The sequence below is a fragment of the Enoplosus armatus genome, chromosome 16 (assembly GCF_043641665.1).
Source record: "Enoplosus armatus isolate fEnoArm2 chromosome 16, fEnoArm2.hap1, whole genome shotgun sequence".
NCBI classification, from domain to species: domain Eukaryota; kingdom Metazoa; phylum Chordata; class Actinopteri; order Centrarchiformes; family Enoplosidae; genus Enoplosus; species Enoplosus armatus.
The window spans coordinates 17,886,209-17,906,662 of NC_092195.1; the positions used below are offsets into that span (position 1 = coordinate 17,886,209).

The 20,454-nt window shown below is 38.8% G+C and overlaps 2 protein-coding genes across 2 annotated transcripts in view; one reads left to right on the top strand and one right to left on the bottom strand.

Annotated features, from left to right (window-relative positions):
- nudcd1 (NudC domain containing 1) overlaps positions 1 to 15,833 on the bottom strand; it is a 31,310-nt gene extending 15,477 nt beyond the window's left edge. Inside the window, exons 1-6 of the mRNA XM_070922031.1 lie at positions 15,715 to 15,833; positions 14,779 to 14,933; positions 12,631 to 12,816; positions 9,472 to 9,655; positions 7,392 to 7,580; positions 1,510 to 1,717 (exon numbers count right to left, since the gene is read on the bottom strand). Coding sequence (XP_070778132.1) covers positions 1,510 to 1,717; positions 7,392 to 7,580; positions 9,472 to 9,655; positions 12,631 to 12,816; positions 14,779 to 14,933; positions 15,715 to 15,829 — 1,037 coding nt within the window. The 5' untranslated portion in view covers positions 15,830 to 15,833. The remainder of the gene's footprint in view (positions 1 to 1,509; positions 1,718 to 7,391; positions 7,581 to 9,471; positions 9,656 to 12,630; positions 12,817 to 14,778; positions 14,934 to 15,714) is intronic.
- Positions 15,834 to 16,186: 353 nt separating this feature from the next.
- LOC139299093 (transcription and mRNA export factor ENY2-2-like) lies at positions 16,187 to 17,866 on the top strand. Its single transcript, XM_070921986.1, has 5 exons — positions 16,187 to 16,220; positions 16,332 to 16,406; positions 16,508 to 16,578; positions 16,665 to 16,739; positions 17,621 to 17,866. The coding sequence occupies exons 2-5, from the start codon at positions 16,339 to 16,341 to the stop codon at positions 17,695 to 17,697; spliced, it is 291 nt and encodes a 96-aa protein (XP_070778087.1). The 5' UTR covers positions 16,187 to 16,220; positions 16,332 to 16,338; the 3' UTR covers positions 17,698 to 17,866.
- Positions 17,867 to 20,454: the final 2,588 nt, after the last annotated feature.

Genomic DNA, 20,454 nt, shown 5'->3' on the forward strand with positions numbered 1-20,454 from the left:
GAAAACGAACAAACAGGCTACGTAACATGCTTTTACACTGAATGGATCGGAGGACTCATCCTGAAGAAACAGGAAGCAGAGATGGAGAGCTGATAGAGACACAGATAAAAGGTCTTAAAGTGGGGGATATGACTCAACTCATATTGACTACTGGATTAATAGATACAATGCTTATGAAAAGTATTCAACCCCCTTGGCCTTTTCCATGTTTTATTGTTTTGCCACACTGACTCACAGAGGATGTAATTTAAAAAGTAGAAAATGTCCACTGTTCCACAACCAGGACATCTCCGCCTGAATCTGGTTTTTAAAAATGTGAACCACCACTTCATCTGCCAGTCCACAGGCACTGCCCCCGACCTCTAAGCAACATTGAAGAAGTCAACCAAGACACTCCACAACAATCTCAGGGCAAATCTCATCCTTTTTAAATACCTCAGTGACCACTGCCAGGGAGGCAGCGAGGTCACCTGCACGTCACTGCAGCAAAGAGTGGAGAAAAAACAAGATTATCAGGGGGTGTTAAGTAACTATGCCCCATTAGTTTATGTTTACAACCCTTACAAATCTCTTCTGACTGCACCTTAACTCTTCTGACTCTGCCTCCTCTACAGAGGGCATGTCGGTCGGTTTCCTCCTTTACTGACCAACTATATCCCCAGTCAAGGTCAACACTTCTCCTCCCCTGCTGAAAACAGCCTGAGCGAGGCCCTGCATTCCCCTCCCAAGTTGTCTCATGTCCGCATGAAAGCTCCACTCCCAAGCCTGGCTGCGGGAGTTTGTCCTAGACTCACCATTCGGGGGCGAGGTGACTGTTGATTTAATGTACAAGGCTTCTGGAATCGCTGTGAGACTGGCTCATTACCTGAGACAGATTTGCCCTGAGAGACCCTTAGAGGACACTGCGACCAGGGTCACAGGGACATGCAGTAAGAGGTTCTGTGGCTTAGTGTCAAAACCAATTCTAGCTACACACCCTGTGATTCAGTGCTGTAAAAGACCTGCATTTCTTGACAGTATATTTGGCCATCTTGCTCAATAGATGAAGAATATTCTTCACTACAGCTAACACCACAATACGTGAAATGTACGATTGACGAAATGTGCTGCCAAGGATTAGTGGGCCTGAACAAATAAATTAATCTCTACTACATTTCCTGTACATTATGATGGTCAATGAAACTAATCTGAGTCAAGAACCAAGCTTATAACATGTCTCACGTCTCTTAAATCCTTAGTATGATGCCTGAATACTGCACACAGTCTAATTTCCATACATTCACACAGATATATATACATACTATATACAGTATGTGGGATCTATGGTTTTGATGTGAGGTTGTGAAATAAAATGAACATACAGGAGAATAAAAAAGACTGATGGACACTGTTGCTTGGGGTTGATGGTTGAAAAAAAATGAAATATTGCTGTAATGTACTATGAGGTTTCCTGTGTCGCTGCTGAATACTGAAAGCAAAGAACAACTCTGTGCATTCCAGGACGCAAACCTTTTGTCATTTTTGATGATCCAGGCGCTGGCCTCGGGGTCTACCGGTGCGGACAGCTGGCCTTCCAGTAAAGGAGGGAAACCCTGAACTCCGATGCTGATGTTGTCTGCTGTCAACCTGAACAGCACCTCCTCTTTAGTGACACCCTCGGGCATTCGCACGCACACCGTGATGTCCTCCTCCGCCTGCTGCCAGAAGTAAATGGGATCTGAATTCAAACGGGAGAGAAGTGTACGGCGCTAAAGTTAATGACAGTCCTGTGCCAGCTGTTACAGAGTCATACATAAATCATCTAATACAGTGCTGGAATTGAAGGGAATTATTGTTGAATATTCAGTGACACTGCAGATGGGAGTTTATTAAAATAAATAAATTATCATACCACAAGGGGGACTACAAGGCTCAAGCTAACAGCGAAGCTATTAAGCCAATTCTGCGGCACAATTTGACGGATGGTTCAGATAAATTTTCCATTGAAGGTTTGAATTTGTTGAACCTCTAGAAAAGGAATGATATAAAATCACAAGAGATATAAGCGAAGGTCTGACTGAACAAAGAACTCACCAGAGACTCCCGCTCTCTTTCTCTTATTTCCCTCCAGTTTTTCTCCTTTTTCCTCTCCTCTTTGTATGTTTATGAATCAGATTTCCTAGAGACGCCTAAAATCTGCTTTGCATTCTGTCTGAACACACAGTAACTGTTGTCAGATCTTGATTAAAACATTTTTAAACCCTCTTTGGTGCACAGAACTACACAACGTTCATTTCAAACCAGTGAGGAGAGCACAGACAAAAACTCTCCAGTGAAATAAACAAAACAGTTTTAACTTTGTGTTCAAGTAGGACCTTATCACTCACTCACTCAAAAACAGGTTTTCGGGGCCTTTAAAAGCAAAATATTTACATTATATACAAACCAGTAGCATCATTCATTACCTCTGCCAAGGATGGATCTGAGAGGTTTTAGTCCTGTTTATCTGCTGGTGTGAAAGATATCTCAAAACCCCGCAAACAAATCTCAATTAAATTTAGTGCAATGTTAGGCCATCGGCCAAGGAACACGTGAGCCGTCTCTGGTGTGGGTCCAAGCCAGGTGCTGATTTGTGATTTTTTTAAAAAAGGATTTCTCAATATTGCTTTGGCCAATGAGGCTTTTTCTGCTGCTGCTCTTACTCGAATAAAAAAAAGAATCACTACTTTAAATGTTTTTCAATTCAGATCCAGACACAGGTTCAAAACTTGATTTCTATTATTCAAATAACAAAGATTAAGAGGGTTGTGAGAGTTTGATCTTTCTAGTTGTTAAAGTAATAACTTAAGTGTAAACTACAGTCAACAAAGTTACAGTTCAGAGTGTTTTAAAACAGCGCTGAATTAGTTCAGGCATTGGCACTCAACTACTTCCTTTATAGACCTTTTTCATAAACGTGACAGCTGCATTTCCGCTCCTTCTAACAAGGAACAAATCTGTTCTCACCATTGCCCACATTGTTAAGATGCCAACTTTCTGTTGCCTCTGACTCAGCACCTCGACTGGCCTGTAAGCATGCTGTGATCCGCTATCAAATCAGTTTTTTCCTATGACAACACCTATACTGTGTGGTACGTTATAATGAAACACAAAAATGAGTCGTCGCAGAGAGAGTAGGCTTCTAAAAATTGCTGGCGACGGTACGAACAGATGTACACCCTAAATGAAGCGGGAGTCAACAGGCCATGTTTGTTAAAAGCCTAGTTGGAAAATGTATGAACAGCAGGCCTTGTGTCCTCCTTTAACGTCTCTTTAACAGTCCACAGATGCTTGATAAAATGACTTTGGCTGCCAAGTACATAATCATAAATGGAGCAAACATTCCCACCACATATCTGATCGGAAATTTTGCAGCCTTGTGCTTTAATCACATTTTCAAGAACGAGTCAGAGGTTGTTCACTGATAACCGTTTCTAAAATAAAGTCCCTTTGAATCCTTCTTTCATCAACAAAGTCCTTTTCATCCTTTCCCGATCAGAAGGGAGATTCATACATTATTTTCTTTCAGGCTGCAGTTTCCCCTTTCTTCTTAGTTTTTGCCTCAGGTGTAAGGTTTCCTCTGCCAGGCATTTAATAACCAGCAGAATACAGTGACCCCATCACTCAACAGTCCATCTCATTTCACTAGATGGAAAACAAAATACTGCTTTGTATTTCCTAAACAATATATGGTTACTACCAGCTACAAATGTGTTATCAGTGGTGGGAAGTAACAAAGCACATTTACCCAAGTATTTGAGGTACTTTAAATACCATAAACATATACTTTAACTCCTCTACATTTCAGAGGGAAATACTGCTAGCTTTACTGCATTACTTTTATTGGACAGCTATAATATACAGATTAAGATTTTACATAAAACATATGTATATATTGTGATCACATGTTTCAAATGTCTATGAGTTGTTAGCAGTTCCACCAAAGACTGATTTCCCTACTTAATTAAATAAAACCCTTTTAGCTTAGTTAACTGTTTTGAGGCTCAAAGAGGTAAAATGTTATTAATCCTCTCATTACCTCTCAGATCCTGTATGTTGGGAACCACTGGACTGAACTACTTACAACTAACAGCAGATTAAGTAGTCAAACATTAGCTCCGCCTTGACCAGCTTTTCACACATTGATGCATCAGTACTAACAATCTAATAATCTCATATATAATAATATATTAATCAGGGGGGCATTTTTCTGCAGGACAATTCCTTTTACTTTTGGTACTATAAGTTTAATTACTACTAGTATGATTTTAAATTGTTATATTGGTGCTTATACTTAGTAGTAAGTGCTGTAAGTATACTTATAGTAAAGGATGATTATTGTAATAAATAGTCCGTAAAACAGGAGATACACGTTTGCACACGTTTTTTTCCCTCATCATAGACAAAGCATACTGATCTTGAAATGTGAAAAAATGTGAAAAAGTGTGTTCCTCTATTCTGAAAAAGGTTAAACTACAGTCAACAGTAAATAAAACAAAATCAGAGATGCTTCGATCCAGGCTGCTATTACACATATGATTAAAAAAAACAATAAGAGAACTATGGGGGATATTTAGATAACAGACAGAAGGGAAAGATCACCCTGAGCTGAATCATCTGATTCATACTTGCCAATTTTCTCATATACAACACTCCTATAGAGAGAAGTGTGTCAGAACTGTCATACACAACACTCTGTGATCACTGGCAAAGCCTGAGCACTGAAATTGGTCCAATTACAATGCTCCAAACCAACACAGCAGCTCCATATCTGGCACGGATGAGAGGAACTGAGACATGTTCATTATCACCTTTTGTTGTCGACTGAATCAACAAAGAAACTAATGAGAAGGAGAGATGTGAGCTGCCAAATCTTCTCCTTACCTCTCCAATCTCTATTTCTCTGTTGGCCAAACTGCCGAACAGACACATATAATGTCAATCCGACATTCACAGCAAATGGAAAATGTCAAAACTATCTTAACTTACATAAATGACCCATAGTCGCACTTTATTACTTTTGGCATTTATCTAAGTGTTTTTGGTGTCCTGTGATGACCTGAATCATATTTCAAAGACCAACCATTGATTTGGATGCTTTCTCTAGCTACACAGTATATACCGTATTTACTATAAGCAAACCTCCATCAGCGCAGCAGTAAGTCACCTTCATCTCTCCTGCCCTCTTTGCATTTCCTCTCTCATAACTTACGAGCCTGTTTGAAGATGCCTCCTCTCTTGACATCTAATCCACTTCTTCCTCTCCGAAAGGAGAAAGGCAGAGCGCTGATAAAAGGATTGGCTAAAAAGCTGCCATTATTCTGCATCTGCATCATCAACACACACACACACACACTCACACACTTAGCCCTGTCTGGGTCACGCAAGGTTTTTCATATCTTTTGAAAAAGAGGGCGGCTGTTCGTGAGAGTAATAGCAGGAAAAGGAATAAAAAACCATGGACGTTTGGTTTAGTTCAGTTCAGACACAGAATGTTTTGTGAATATTAGAAAAGTTATGGTTATAGAGTTAGTGAGTATGAAACATAAAAGTAAGGCTAAGTCTAACTTTTAAATAAATCATAATTACTTCTGAAAGATTTAGGAATAGTTCAACATTTTGGGAAACTCGCTTACGTAATAATACTCTCATGTCTGTACGATAAATATGAAGCTAGAGCCAGGAGCCCGTTAGCTTAGCTTAGCATAACGAGTTGAAACAGGGGGAAACAACTAGCCTGGCTCTGTCAAAAAGTAAGAAAATCCACCTACCAGCACCTCTAAATCTCACTAATTAACACGATTATATCTAGTTTGCTTAATCCGTACAAAAATGCTGCATTATGTACCAGACTATCTACTGGTCGCTGCAGTAAGGGGAGGGGTTAAGCTGTGGTTTGTGTACACAAACACAGATTACCAGATTTGACAGAGACCTCTGTCTGATTGGGAATTTTCTACTGCCCGCTCAGGCGTTTCTATGACTACAACCAAACTCGTCAGTTTGTGCCTCTTAAAGGTAATGAGCGGAGGAAGTGAACGCTGCTTGACTGAAAACGAGCAGATGCAAATGCATGATGAATCTTAACTGGAAGAGGTCTCATCACAAAATGCCACGAAATGAGTGGTGTGGTAATGTCACGTCTTTCATGCAGTGGCTCAGGGCCCAGATGATGTTTGTATTTCGCTTTGTTTCAACAGTTTTACAGACAGGCTGGCTCGCTCCCTGGCCAGTTTCAGACTGTGATCTTAACAAGTAAAATAAATAAAGATGGCACTTTCTCGCTATAAATACGATTAATGCCAAACCCCGTCAAAACCTCTTTTAGTGTTTTCTGAAAGTCTGAAACATGAGTAAGACTGTGTCACATCTTCTGACGTGACATCTCGGCTTTTTCTAAATTAGTTCTGCACTATGAACAAAATCTTTTGACACAGAGAGCCAGAGTCTGAAGTTAATAGTGGCACTGAAATATGGACAAAAAAAAAATTGGACTTACGTTCTTTGCAAATGGTTATAATTATCAGCATTATAAGAGTTCACCTTAACACAGGTGTGTGAAATTGGTTTGGGTTCATTATGTGTCAAGCTCTGATACCTGTTGGTGTATTTATATAATGAAGTAGCCTATATTCATCAAAAGGTTTTGATTCTATCCAGTCCTATCCTTGAGTTCCTGGAATAGGATTCTTTAGGCAACTCCCTACTCATGGATTACCCATTAGCTCTATGCCGTATTGTTTTTGTTAACAACCTACGAATCAGTGTTTTTATAATAACAATGCCTCAAATTAAAGAGTGTAATGCAAAATGGGACGCTCGTAGTGACACAGAGAACTATCACGAAATCCTGCAGCTCTATGAAACGTTTTGGCCTCTTTTAGCTCATTGTTGTGGTTTCATTGCCTGCAAACTCTGCTCTCATTAATCCTGTCTCCAGCAGCAGGCAGCTGTGATAAGCTCTGATAAACCCAATGTACACTACCTACCCTGCACCAAATGATGGGCCGACAAAGTTTGCAACTAGCTTAGGAAAGAAGTGGAGCATTTAGCAGAAAAAGATCCAGATATTTTTCCAAGGAGTTGATGGGAGACCAAAAAAGAGCTAAAAGGAGGGTGAAACTGTTTGCTAATACAGTACTCACAACAACTTTATAAAGTGATAATATGTCAGGGCTGTGTGTTGTTGTGGGGATCCTCTCACCCCATAGACGAAAACAGTTTTGGACTTTTATGCACAAGGCTAAATAATGTTGAAACTTTTTAATGTAATAAAGTGTCAAAATACCCGGTAGACTTGTGATGTAAAGCAGAGAAATCCCAACAACAGTCATGACTTTACAGCAGATTTCTCAGCAGCACCTCTGACCCACCTGTCTTCTCCACCTCCATGGGCTCTGGGTCGGGCTGCTCCACAGGACGACCGTCCACATGTGTGAAGACAAACGGTTTCTCCGAGGCCACCATCAGCCCCTTCCCCTGCGGCTCCACTGCTGCATAGTGAGGCACCGACTTCCCCCTGAGGACCCTCCTCTTCTTCACCTCATACTTCTTCTCCTGACCTGCATGTGGAAACCAAAGGATACAGTGACGAAGGTGCAAAGTAATCTTGTCTTCCATTAAACTCTGACAGAGACCAACATCAACATCTGTTTCATGTAAGAGCTATGTAGAAAGCTCAGGCTGTTTAATTCAACTCCCAATACACACCGAATTCAAGTCGCTTCCATCAGGACGAAGGTTTTACCCCCCCAGAGGAACATCCAGTCTTTTATTCCATCAGCTACTCACTCTTTGAACAAAGTGTAACTGCTCTGAGGGGGGGGCTGTCTCCTGGTTTCTTTTTGCTGTTGTTGTCTTCTGGTTATCAGCACTACACATGAGTGTAAGGTGCATTTATTTGCCACCATTTTATTTATTGCTGTATTCATTGTTCATTTGACAACTGACTATAAACCAGATTGTGCTTTATAACCTGAAAAAGTCAAATGAATAAGTAGCTAATTACAGCAGAAGTTCAACAGAAATGTTTCGGGAAGATGTAAAACACTGCGATGTTTAATACTGTAGTTAAACTGCTATTGTCAGGTTTCACATGAGATTTGGGCAGCAACTAATAACTACTATTAATTCATCTTTTAGTCTAAATACGTCTTCAGATTAATTGCTCTGACCATTATCTGACAATTACTTTCATGATTAAGCAATTACCAAAATGACCACCACTTAATTTACTGAGCATTTACTAATTAATTCATCAGCTATTTATTTTGTTGCTACTCATGTTTTTGTGTTCGTAGCTTAGAAGTCTTGTCATACTGAATCTCATCATTTATAATTGTTCCAAAGCACCAAATTGTGTTTACTGTGAATGGACATTATACTGCCCCTAAAAAAAAACTAGCATCATTTGTTTATTTTTACACTATTTTTTAAATTTTATCAGCTTGAAATTATGTTGTGTCGTATCCTATTTCTTCACCTCATCTGAAGTTCAACAAAATAAAATATGGATATTGGGGGGGGGACTCGAAAAAAAAACATGCAAAATGAGGCATTAACAACTTATCACACAGACCGTATCGTCTGTATTTTAGACAGTGAATGACACACAGCTAATAAAACCGTTTTCCATGACAAGCTCTCCTAACGTGAGACACAAAAGAGAGGCAGCTGCTCAACTGACACTTAGTGACACAGTGACAGGACAGCACATTTTCAAGCTTATACCTATTATCAACAATACATAATACTTCATACAAGCATTCACACAGCCCCGTGGCTCCTCATTGCAAAGGTAAGGGAGAAGAAGCCTTTAATAAAATCACAGATTTAAGCATTTTTTGTTGTTGTTCATGTTTAAAAAATATATTAAAAAGTCTCAGGAATATTCTACATGTACATTAAATTCCCCCCTACACTGACGTTCAAACCCTGCCGACTGATACAATTGTAAAACTAGATTAACAAAAGGTAGATTTTCACCTTTTGAGGTAGTCAAAGAACAGAAGATTATTCTACAGCTCGCAGATATCAAAGGGCTGCATCTTTAAATCCAACTAAATGAGGAAGGGACTCTCCAAAGGCTGCTTCTGTTTTTTTGTCTTTCCAATCTCTGAATCATTAGTCAGGGTGTCTTTCTTTTTCAGCCAAGTGCAGAGACCTTTAATGAAAATCCTTCATGCCAATGTTTGCGTCAGAGTACACTAATCTCATCTGGGACATAATAATTAAACCCTATTAATGGCAGACTATGACTAAGTTCCTAGTATAGTTTAATTAACAAGGATTTCTGTCATCTGCTGGGTATGAATGCTGTAAAAATGAACATGAAAATGAAATAACAGGCTTGAAATTTACATCCTAATTCAGACCTAATTATGTATGGCACACTTGTCTTTTCTCACTTCATGCTCAATTACCAAAATTATGATAGGTCAGTGCACCACCCACCAGGTCCCGCAGTGTTGGCGACTGTGATCCACTCAAGAGACACAGAGTATCCACTTCCTTTGGTTTCCTGCGGGTCTTTCTGGATGCGGAGCAGCAGGACCTCCATGGTGTGGACTCCAGCCTGGACGTGTGAGATGCTGTGGAGGATGGTGAAAGGCTCCTCCATGTCTTCACTGAACAGTGGCTGCAGGCACAGAATCAACAAGTACAATCATTTTAACAGGATGCGGTTGGCAGCGGGCAAAATCTGTTAAAATCTGTTTTCATACGAGGAAATGTCAGATTTGGTAATCTGCAGCACAGTTATATAAAATGAATTCAGCTCACACCAAAACTACATCTGAAACGATGAGCCAATATAGCGATGAGTCGATGGACAGCAAAAATGACTGATCATTTGCTCTAGTTTCTTAAATGTGAAGCTTTCATATTTAATTGTAAATTGAAGATCTTTTTGGACTGGTGGTCAAAACAGAACTAAATATTTGAACAAGTCACCCTGGACCCTGGATCATTTTTCTTTATTTCCATTTGAAAGCCAACACAAGAAGTGGTCGGCCATCTCGCCTACATTAAAGACCTCCTCCATTATTATAATACACATTTAATAGACCTTTGTTAAATAAAACATTGATCTTGAGGAAAAAGGGCCGAGGTGCTATTTCACACAGCCAATACATACATACATTTAGTGAGCGTGGTGATTTGTGATACTAATTTGTTTAGCTAAGCTGATCAACAGATGAGATGTGTTCAGATCTGAGTGGCCACCTCTACTAAACAGTTTCCTTGAAGGACCCCAGAAATTTTTAGTGACTTTTTCATATGCATCTATGTGATTTAAAGTCATGTTTGTTGATGATTTGTTCTAAATATCTGTCTTTAATTATCTTTTTAAAGTTCCTAACTAAGAGAATGTCCAAGACACAAAAATCAAGAGGAACTACTGCTTTTACTTTTACATCCTCATTGGAAGTTACTTCAAGTAAATAAGCAGAGAGGCGTCCAGTGTCCTTCAAAAGGGGCTCTTAAACGGTGGGTGTCAAACTTTTGGACATTTTGGTTAAAGAAAATAACATTAACAGATAACATTCAGCATTCATATGATGCACACGCTGAAGATCATCTCTGCTTTACATTATTGCCCTGTGGAGAGAAGACTTTAGTATTTATGAATCGCCTTTAATTAGTAATAAGGAGCGCTCCTTAGTTATTAACCCCTTATTACTAACCCTCACCTGCATGTAAAATTTGAAATTTGTGAGGAGTTTCAAGGAGGTGTCAGCACATCTGAATATAAAAATTAGAATTAAGAATATCCCTTAATCCAGGAATAAGAAATGAGAATGTATCCTTGCATTAGTCATTTACAGATAAAAGGTTAATGGTTATAAAGATTAAGAGCTGTTTGCATGCTAATGTAGCTGTAAAAGATGCTTTAATGAAGGCCGCACAGCATTAACTGTTATAATCCAAGGGCTTTAAATGGTCTTGCACTTTGGAAAGCAGGTATTTGTCTTTATTTCATCAATAAAATGCTAATTCAAGCCAGTATTTCTAAGTCAGTGTCAGGTGGAAGAAGGTGATGTGCTGCTGAGAAGCAGTGTGAATGCATAAATACATTCGGTTTATGAGTCAGTTTATAACCGGTATCTTTATACCACACACACAAACCAAAGTGGAAGACACAGCGTGGTTTGGCTGCGATCCCCGAGTGCTGAAACTTAAAATTAGAACATTGGAAGTTACGACTCGAGGGCTTAAATGTTCATTACAAAATCCACTCTTGAACTTTGCTTTCAGAGTTGCATCAAGTGTGCTTGTTCTCATTTGTAGCCAAGCCCAATTGCTCGCCTGTTACCAGGATAAGGTGCACAAAGACTCATCTTATCAAAGACTTCATCCCTCACTACTACAAGCCAATTTCCAAAGGCCGGCTAAGCTTTTTTATACACAGAAACTGGAGCTAAAGCTTGAATTTGCAGTTAAAAATGCCTCTTTCTATGCTGAATAACAGGACATTTCATCAATTTCTAAACATGACTCTGGGTTGCTTGGTTTGGTTAATTTTGACCTTTATTCAAATACGCTGTACATACAATCCTTTAACTACTACTTATTCTTACAGGATAGGAATCTACAGTACGTGCCAGGTTAAAGAATTCGGCTGGGCTGGCGATATATATTTCTTATAAGACTAAAACCAACAATATGTTAGTCCGTCTCTCAATACTTTCTGACTTCCCTACCCTTTTTACCAAACGTCAAATAATCAAATAGTGTATTTGTTGGGGACTATTCAGCTGCAGACTAATACACATGTGGTCAGTATTTACGGCAGCAGCACATACCTCACATATGACGGGCTCATATTATATGACACTGCATGTCGTCATCATAATGAATAAACATGTCAGCCTGTGCAACAGTGTGGCTCATTGATGTGTTTTTAAAGGTTTCTGGACAAAATGGAGCTCAATTCATTGGTCGTTTCATGTTGACAATTAGGAAAATTAAGAATATGACCAGGCTTATCCTTTAACGATTTTACCAGCTACCTAAGATTTTTTAGAAATGAGACAAATGGCTTTTCACCAGCAAAAGTGTCTGCTGGCATAGACTTATTATCATAACTTATTTGTCACTGTCATAATGAATTACCTTTTTTAATAAATAGTAATACTGCTCCTGTTGGAACATCCACTTTCCAAACATTCAAAACATCACTAATCTCCCCCAAACTTGGACTCATTTTCAACAGCTGTCAACACAGCACTGATCAAGTGATTACAGTCGTACATGGCGACATATTTCCTCTTCAGCATACAGTATGAAGGGTCTCTGCTTAGCTACTCGCCTCTTTTATGAAAAGGTTTGTGTCAAGTTTATACTAATTTCAAACTTAGACTCATTTGTGGCTATAAGAGGGATGTGATCTGTGCAACAGACTTGTGTAAATAGCACGTAACACCTTCAATCAGTGTTGTTGCACTTCCATTTAGTCACCAATAGAGGTCAATAAAAGGTCATGGATCGTTCCTGCCCTTTTACCTTCACATTGACTGCTAGATTACATTGCAACTGACATATATAATGTGCTCTCGAAGATGTCTAAATTACAGAAAACATACGACATTTGTTTGAAAATGTTATGCTTACTTCCCACTTCATGTGGGAGCTGTCTCCCCTCTTGCCGCTGCGGAGGAGGCACAGTCGGCCGGCGCCGTCAGAGAGAGCTGCCCAGGTCGCTGAGGTGAGGCTGAGGGACGCACAAAGACGGTCCTCACATTGGCTGGAGTCAGCGGTTATACGGTACACCTCTCTCGGCTTCCCAAGGGCGGTGTCCTAGATTCACAACACAAAAGACCCATCAGTCGGCACTGCATCCAGAAAACAGACAGATGTAGTGTCTAAATCAGTCTAAGCTATGTTTTATTCATTCATATCTGCAGGGAGTACATTTGACGGTGTTGGTGGAGAGGGATGAAACGATCAATTGTTTTCTCGATTAATCAATAAAGATTATTAATTTGGTTGATGAAAAAAAATGGCCATTACAATTTCTTAAAGCCCAAGGTGACGTCTTCAAATTGCTTGTTTTGTCTGATGTCAAGATATCAATTTACTGTCATATATGACAAAGAAAAGCAGAAAATCTTCATCTTTGAGAAGCTGGAATGGGATAAAATGTTTGCTTTTTTGCTTGAAAAGTAACTCAAAAGATTAATCAGTTACTAAAGCAGTTGCCATTTAACGTTGTGTCAGTCAACTAATAGATTAATCGACTAGTTCTTTCAGCTCTAGTGGTGGAGAAATGCATTGCAATGGTACCAAAATGGATTCCGTCTCTACTTCATTGCAAGTTTCACAAAAACTGAGTAAAACATTTTGTTGAATATTGTAAAATGGGTGATATCTGTTCCATCAAATTACGTTCTTTGAGCAGTCCAGTCATGACTCACAAAGACTCAAATAGAAACACTTGAGACAAGCGAGGGCTTTGATCTACAGAAGAGAAAGGTCACTGCTTTTGATATTGAATGGGGCACTCTAATCCCATATGAAAATTTAGCGATTAACATCTGATATGAAAACACAAAACATAATGCTCCTCTTGTTAAAAAAAAGGCCACATGAAGATACCTTCAACATAAAACCTGAACAGCAGGAAAGAACACGCACTCAAGGAGAGACAAAGTTATCAGCTGTCATGTGGCCGCCCATGTGATTTGTCTCTGCATGTGATTCACGACTTTCAGAGCCTTATTAGTAATAGATAGATATGCCACCACATGAGCATCAATTACTCATTGCATGAAGTAACAGTGTTTCAAAAGCAGTATGCAGCAGCTGCCCTGTTGTTGGCATGGAGCAAGACACTGCGTATTATATTGCTACCTAATGTATGATGCACCTTTGAGATCATTTTCTCCAGCATCCGTGCCGTTAATGCCCTCAAATGTACTCAAAAGGCTTGCCAGGGACGATAATTATCATGTGATGATTGTAATTAGAATTTTAGCACCACATATTCATAAAGAGTCATTTAATGATGCCACTGAAAGCCAGAAATACTGTCTCACAGGATTATAGTCTGATGAGCATCATTCAGGCCAGTTCAGACATAAAAAACATAGATGCAGCACCAATTATCTCTAATCATAGTCAATGATGTCTTAGACATAAAAGAAGGCCCTGTTGAAAAGGTCACTGGGCTGATTTTGCTGCTTGTCTCAGCATCTTGGTATTGGTAAAGACCTGGATCAGTCCCTTGAGTCACTTGTGTAATCACCACAGACATACAAGGGCTCATCCAGAACTTTATCTTGTGGGCTGATTCATACGACGGACAAAAGATGGAATAAAACGTTGTGCTTTTTACAGACTACTGAGACTCTCACTTCCTCCAATTAAGCATCTTAAGCAAAAGAACAGCAAGTTAGTGAAATTATAATGAGCCACATTAACATCGCAGCTTGTAAAATGTTAATATTGAAAAAAGATAATTTTCTCTTGACTTCACCTACCAGAATTGCACCGTGGGCTGATGCTGCTATTACACAAGTATTTGGTCACCACCTACTGGTGTGTCAGATGCATTAAAGTCCACCAACAATCACAACCGCTTCATTTCAACATGAAGAATAAATATACAGGAATTTGTCTAAAAGACATTGGTAGAGAGATAAGTTGACAATAAGGTAACGATAAATACAAACAGGCCAACATTTCACCGCAACATAAATATGTAAATTGCTACCAGGAACAAGGACTTCCAAGAAAAAACAGGGTTATTTAAAAGCTTACCAGTGTGACGGTGAGACTGAGAACCCTCCCTTTGCAGTCTACAAACAAAACACTGTCTTCATACCAAGGGTCTAAGTGGAGGTAATTGTACATGCCAAAAGCACGCACATGCTCCAGGGTGTACTGGGTATCCTTTAACTTAACTTCCTCCACAGCTGCAGTAGGGAAGAAAAAGCAAACGGTTAGAATAAGCAATAAAAATGAGACAGCATGTGACCATATTTACACATTTTGTTATCAATTTTTATCTAACATCAACCTGTTTTTGTGTGTTTTATGTATTGGCTCTTTATAACTCTCTGTAAGCCGTCATAGACAAATAAAATTCCCCACTATTGTGTACAGCAAGTCATTCCTGCCAAATGCAATTCAAATATTGGATGCATTGCCGCATTATGCCTCATTCACGAACTAAACCTTGTAACCAGGTCCTCTCTGTTTTGTAATTATATTTCAAAACTGTATTTATATCTTGTGTTGTTTTCTTTTTAATGCTGATGGTAAAACTAAAGATAACTGGGGACAATATAAATTCCTCACTGACTAACACTGATTTCAGTAGACAGCTACATAAATTAAGTTGTTGTTTGTGTATACATTGTCAGCATCATTAATGTCACTGTTATTCTGATAATCTGCAGTGAATAAAAACAATGTTAAACTACTCTTTAGTTCCTTGGGGACCCTCTGAACCCCTCCAGTGTAAGTGGAAGACATTGTGTCAGTGAGCGACAGCTAGAGCAGCTTCAGTGTTATTACTTAACACAACCAAAGGACGTTTTCAATTATTATCAACGTGTAAGTTCGACTAACTCATTTACTGTTTATTATACCTGTTTTGCTTACAGCTGTGACAGAAGTGACATATCAGAGTTGTGTGGTATCAGTGCTAAGCTAGCACACCTGCTAACTGTACTGTAAGTTAGTTTCTCTCACCAGCATCCAGCTCAACGTTGTACGTTGGTATGGCGTCCAGAGATAACCTGTAACTTTCAAAGCTGGGGTCCAACAGCTCTCTGTTGACCTTCAAGGAATAATTCGACGCAGCCATGTCTTTTAAATATGAATGGCTTATTCACAAGTTGATGTGAGGCAAGATGATGATGTTGAAGAAGTCAGAAAGAATCACGTTTCCTGTTTTGACGCACACGGAGACATTTTTACAGCGGACACGACCGGCCGTGGCGCTCATGGGAGATTGAGTTCTTCCATCTTCTAACGTTTTGTGTGACTTAATACGTGTTTTTATTCAGTCGTATAAGAAAAGAATATAATTTATCTTAAGAAAAAGATCCCTTTATGACCAAGTTTTTAGCAATGACGCAGTTTGTTTGTGTCAAATTAACCGCCGCCAAAGCGGAACCGTTAAGCTTTTAACGTTTCAGACGGTACGGTTGTGTAAAGGGACTGTGTGTTCCCCAGCTGATCTATCTCGACGAAAGGTAACGTCCACCTGATAGCTAGCAAAACAAAGCATTGTCTTGTATTCCCCCTGAAATCGTTGAGTCCAAACCGACATTGCTAGCTAAGTTACTGTTTGTGTTTGATTTCAGACAGATCATGAGCAAAGACTCCCAGATGAGGGCTGCAATAAACCAGAAGCTGATAGAAATGGGGGAACGGGAGCGGTAAGCAAGCGTCTCTCCTCAGTGGTTTGGTCATGAGTGGTTTACAGACAGCACTGGATATTCACGCGTTTAAATAATGTCATCTAAATGTGTGGCCGCAGGTTGAAAGAATTGCTCAGGGCAAAGCTGGTGGAGTGTGGATGGAAGGATCAGCTGAAAGCACACTGTAAAGGTATTGTATCTGTGTGTGTGTGTGTGTGTGTGTGTGTGTGTGTCCATGAAAACTGTATCTCTGAAGTCATTAACTGTTTTGTCCAGATGTGATTAAAGAAAAGGGCCTGGAGCATGTCACAGTGGAGGACCTGGTCACAGAAGTCACACCAAAAGGCAGAGGTACAGATCTTCATTCAAACACGGCAGCAGCATAGAAATAACAATCACACTCAAGTAGATGTGCTGTTATTATGCTTAACTTAATGAGGCCGTGTGGACTCTTTGGGTCAGTCTGTAAAAAAAAAAAAACTCCCGCTGCACAGTCAAACTTTGGTTGAACCCACAGAACATTTGAATGAAAAAGATTAGATGAGATGTGATCAGCTTCATTGATCCCACGCAGAGTAATTCAAGTGATAAGTAATGTGTAATTAGTGAACATTGTTTTAAAAATTAAAAAACAAAAATAAAAGATACTAAATACAATAGTCACCATAAACAACTGAAATTATTTCAATGTTTCCATTTGATAGAATATAAGAGTCTTGATTTTTTATATTTCATCCAGTGTAAAGGTGTTTTTTTTTCTAAACGTAAAGCTACTAAATGGGGGAAGATGTGAGAAAACTGGAGCTTTTAAGAGGTTAAAAAAGTACGTCAGTTTTATTTAAGTTCAAACTCTTAATTACACACAAAAGATGCAGAAATCAGAGCTTCACTGAGACAAATGTTTCTCAACTCTTTAAACACACACAGTGAATTGTTGATACTATCTTACATAAAATGTTCATTTTTTGTTGAGACTACTGCTTTAGTTTCTGTTGACTCCGTTCTATGGTGCGTTTAGAGGCAGTACTTTGTGGTGCTGTTGTTTTGCACTGCATTAATACTGAAAGGTGTTTATAATATTTTGTTTATCTGGTTTACACATGTGTAAAAACGCCATACAATATAATGCAGTCCAGTACAACAACATCACAAACAGTGTCAACAGCTATTGAAAAGTATGTGCATGTGTTTCTCTTTCTTTCTGACACGTCAACACTTTCTCTCCTGTGCAGCGCTCGTACCAGACAGTGTGAAGAAAGAGCTGCTGCAGAGAATCAGAGCTTTTCTAGCTCAACACGCAACCTTGTGAATGAGACGATTCCCGTCTAGACATTTTTTTACTCGCTGTAGATCTACAATTAAAATCCAAACTGATGTTTGTTCTCATTGTGAGCAATGCTGAAGTGTTATTTTTATTTTGTATTGTGTGTTTTCATATTGATTTTAGTTTGTTATGCAGCAGTTTTGGAAAAAGAATAAAGTCATGCCTATTTTGGTCACTGGGGGTCCTGACTTTTTCTTAAATACTGCTGAAGACTTGTTTGTCTGATTGATTTCTTTTCTTCTTTTTTCTTGCCGATCGATTTTTGTCTCGGTAGACAGCATAATGAGTTGTGCTAAAATAACACTAGACGGTATGAAATCTCTCTCTCTCTCTCTCTGTGTATATATATTAATACATTTAATTTATATTTAAATGTACTAATATATTTCATGAGCAGGGAAGTGTCGGTGATTCTAATGTAGACAATCAACAATTTCTAGTTTTTACCTTTGAAAGTCAGGCAGTTCATACTTTAAGTTACAGTCCAAAGAAAATAAAATCGTGGTCGAACACATCTCAGACATGAGCTCATGCTGCTGCAGTTTTGAAATTGTCCCTTTCAGGAATCATATTTGATGTTTTTTCTCAGAGTCACTCAGAGGAAGTTGAGCCAGATGTGATGCTCGCACATCTTGCATCACTGTCTGAACCGGCAGGACAACATATCTGCTCGTGTTTCTTTTCTCAGGAGTTCAGACTTCATGGAAAGAATTTGTCAGTTAAATTATACTGACAGCGACGAGGGTATTTATACTTTCAGAGTTTTGAGTTTGTTGCGTGAGAGCTTGTGTGTAAATAATCTGTAGTCCTGACCACAGCGTTACTAGTTTCTCCTCAAGTCTCCTTAACACCGTATCGCTCATTCAAAGATCTTCTCTGAGCTGTAGAAACCACAGAGTGCTTGAAAAAATGCAGTATCTGTGTTAGTGTGTGTGGCCTACAGTCAAAGTCCTCAATTCAAACTAAATATACATGTTGGACCTTATTGTATTATTCATTTACAGTTTCTTGTTTTGTAGACAAAAGTCATGATTTTTGTCTTCTGAATGATGCAATCAAAAAAAAGGATTCTCTTTTTTTTGTAGGTAATAAGTTTCAAAGTTATTTTCTCTCCCCTTTTCTTGTAAAACAGCATGATTTTGGTTTAAGCTAAAAAAAACAACAGTAAATGAAAGAATGAAAGAACTACCATTATTTATACTTAACACAAATACCTGTGGGGCTCTGCTGTTGTTCTCATGGTCGTTATGTGAGAAAGCTCAATACCTCTTAGTTTTTCCTGCCCAGAGGCACCTATGAGCTGCAACGTGATGTAAGTTAAACATCCACGACTACAGGCCGACTACATTTCTAACTTAAGACACTTTGACATGTGTCACTGTAGCACAGGTGTAAATAATACAGATTAATGAAGGCACTTGAATCTAACAGAGCCATCATTAATGTTATTGGCTGCACCTTTGCTTTTCCTACTGCGACAGGTCAAAATGGCTGCTGTTTTACTGGCTGTTATTTGCATCTGCATTAGAGTGGCACCACTGGCTTTACTCATACTCAGTAGCTCGAATCACTACAGTCTCTAGACCTCTGTGATGTCACTCTTCCTCATGCTCTGTAGGAGTGTTGAAGGAAACGTGGATGTAGGTGAAAAGAGGTCAAGACAATGACAAACACTGAGTGTGTTGATTAACACAGAGGTTACTGTAATACTGTCTGATCAGCACGCCATGGTAAACTAATAATATACTGACGCTGTGTATGCAAAGACAAACGTTTCCTGTAGATGTTACAGAAGTTGGTGTTGAAATGACACGTCAGTAAACATTCCTAAACAGCAGAGTGTCTTAACTCAGTTTATTGACACACACTTGATGATTGTGCTCTGTGTTACATGAACATCCACACTGTTGAAGATAGGAAAAGTTAAAAGGGGGCTTTAATGCTTTTATGCACCCATAATGTGGTATAAACGTAAATAAAGGGCAAATAAATAAATGAAAAACACGAACAAGGGGCCACTGAGAGTCATGACCTCTCTGGTAGTGATGAAATACGCTGCTCATATTTCAGTGTATCATTACTAATTCTCTCTTACTGGGATTGTGTTTATTCTTGGGCCTGTTTTTGCTGATTTGTTGTTATTTTTCCTACCAGTCATTATCTTAAACTTAATTTAAGAACTTGGCACACTTGTTTTATGTGTTTGTCTCGATCCTTTACAGTATGTTGTGTGCCAGTTTCATATTCTTGTCATTATTATGACATTTTAACTGTGTTTCTTTTCACAATTGCAATGAGGGAATAAACTCAAACTTGAACTTGAAACTAAATAATATTCATAGACTCGCTGCCTTTCGCTTTTAATTATTTTAATAATTTTCATTTATTCTTGTAATGATTTTATGGTTTGCACTGTAAACAGGCCTCGTGAAGGTGTCACTTTGGACTCTGGGTGATTGTGACGGCATTTCTCACTATTTTCTGTGTTTTTACAAACCAAACAATCAAATTCATTCATCGAGAAAATAGTCAGCAAATGAATCCATAATGAAAATAATCAATAGTGGCGGTCCTCTATGAAATAGTTATTGATTAGCTCCACTTCAACCAACTAAAATACAGATTTTACATTAATGCATTAGTGATAATAATCTAATTATTCAGTATAACAGTCACACGGCACATTTTACTGCATTGAGTACTTTAAGTACATTTTCCTGATTATACTCACTACTTTTACTT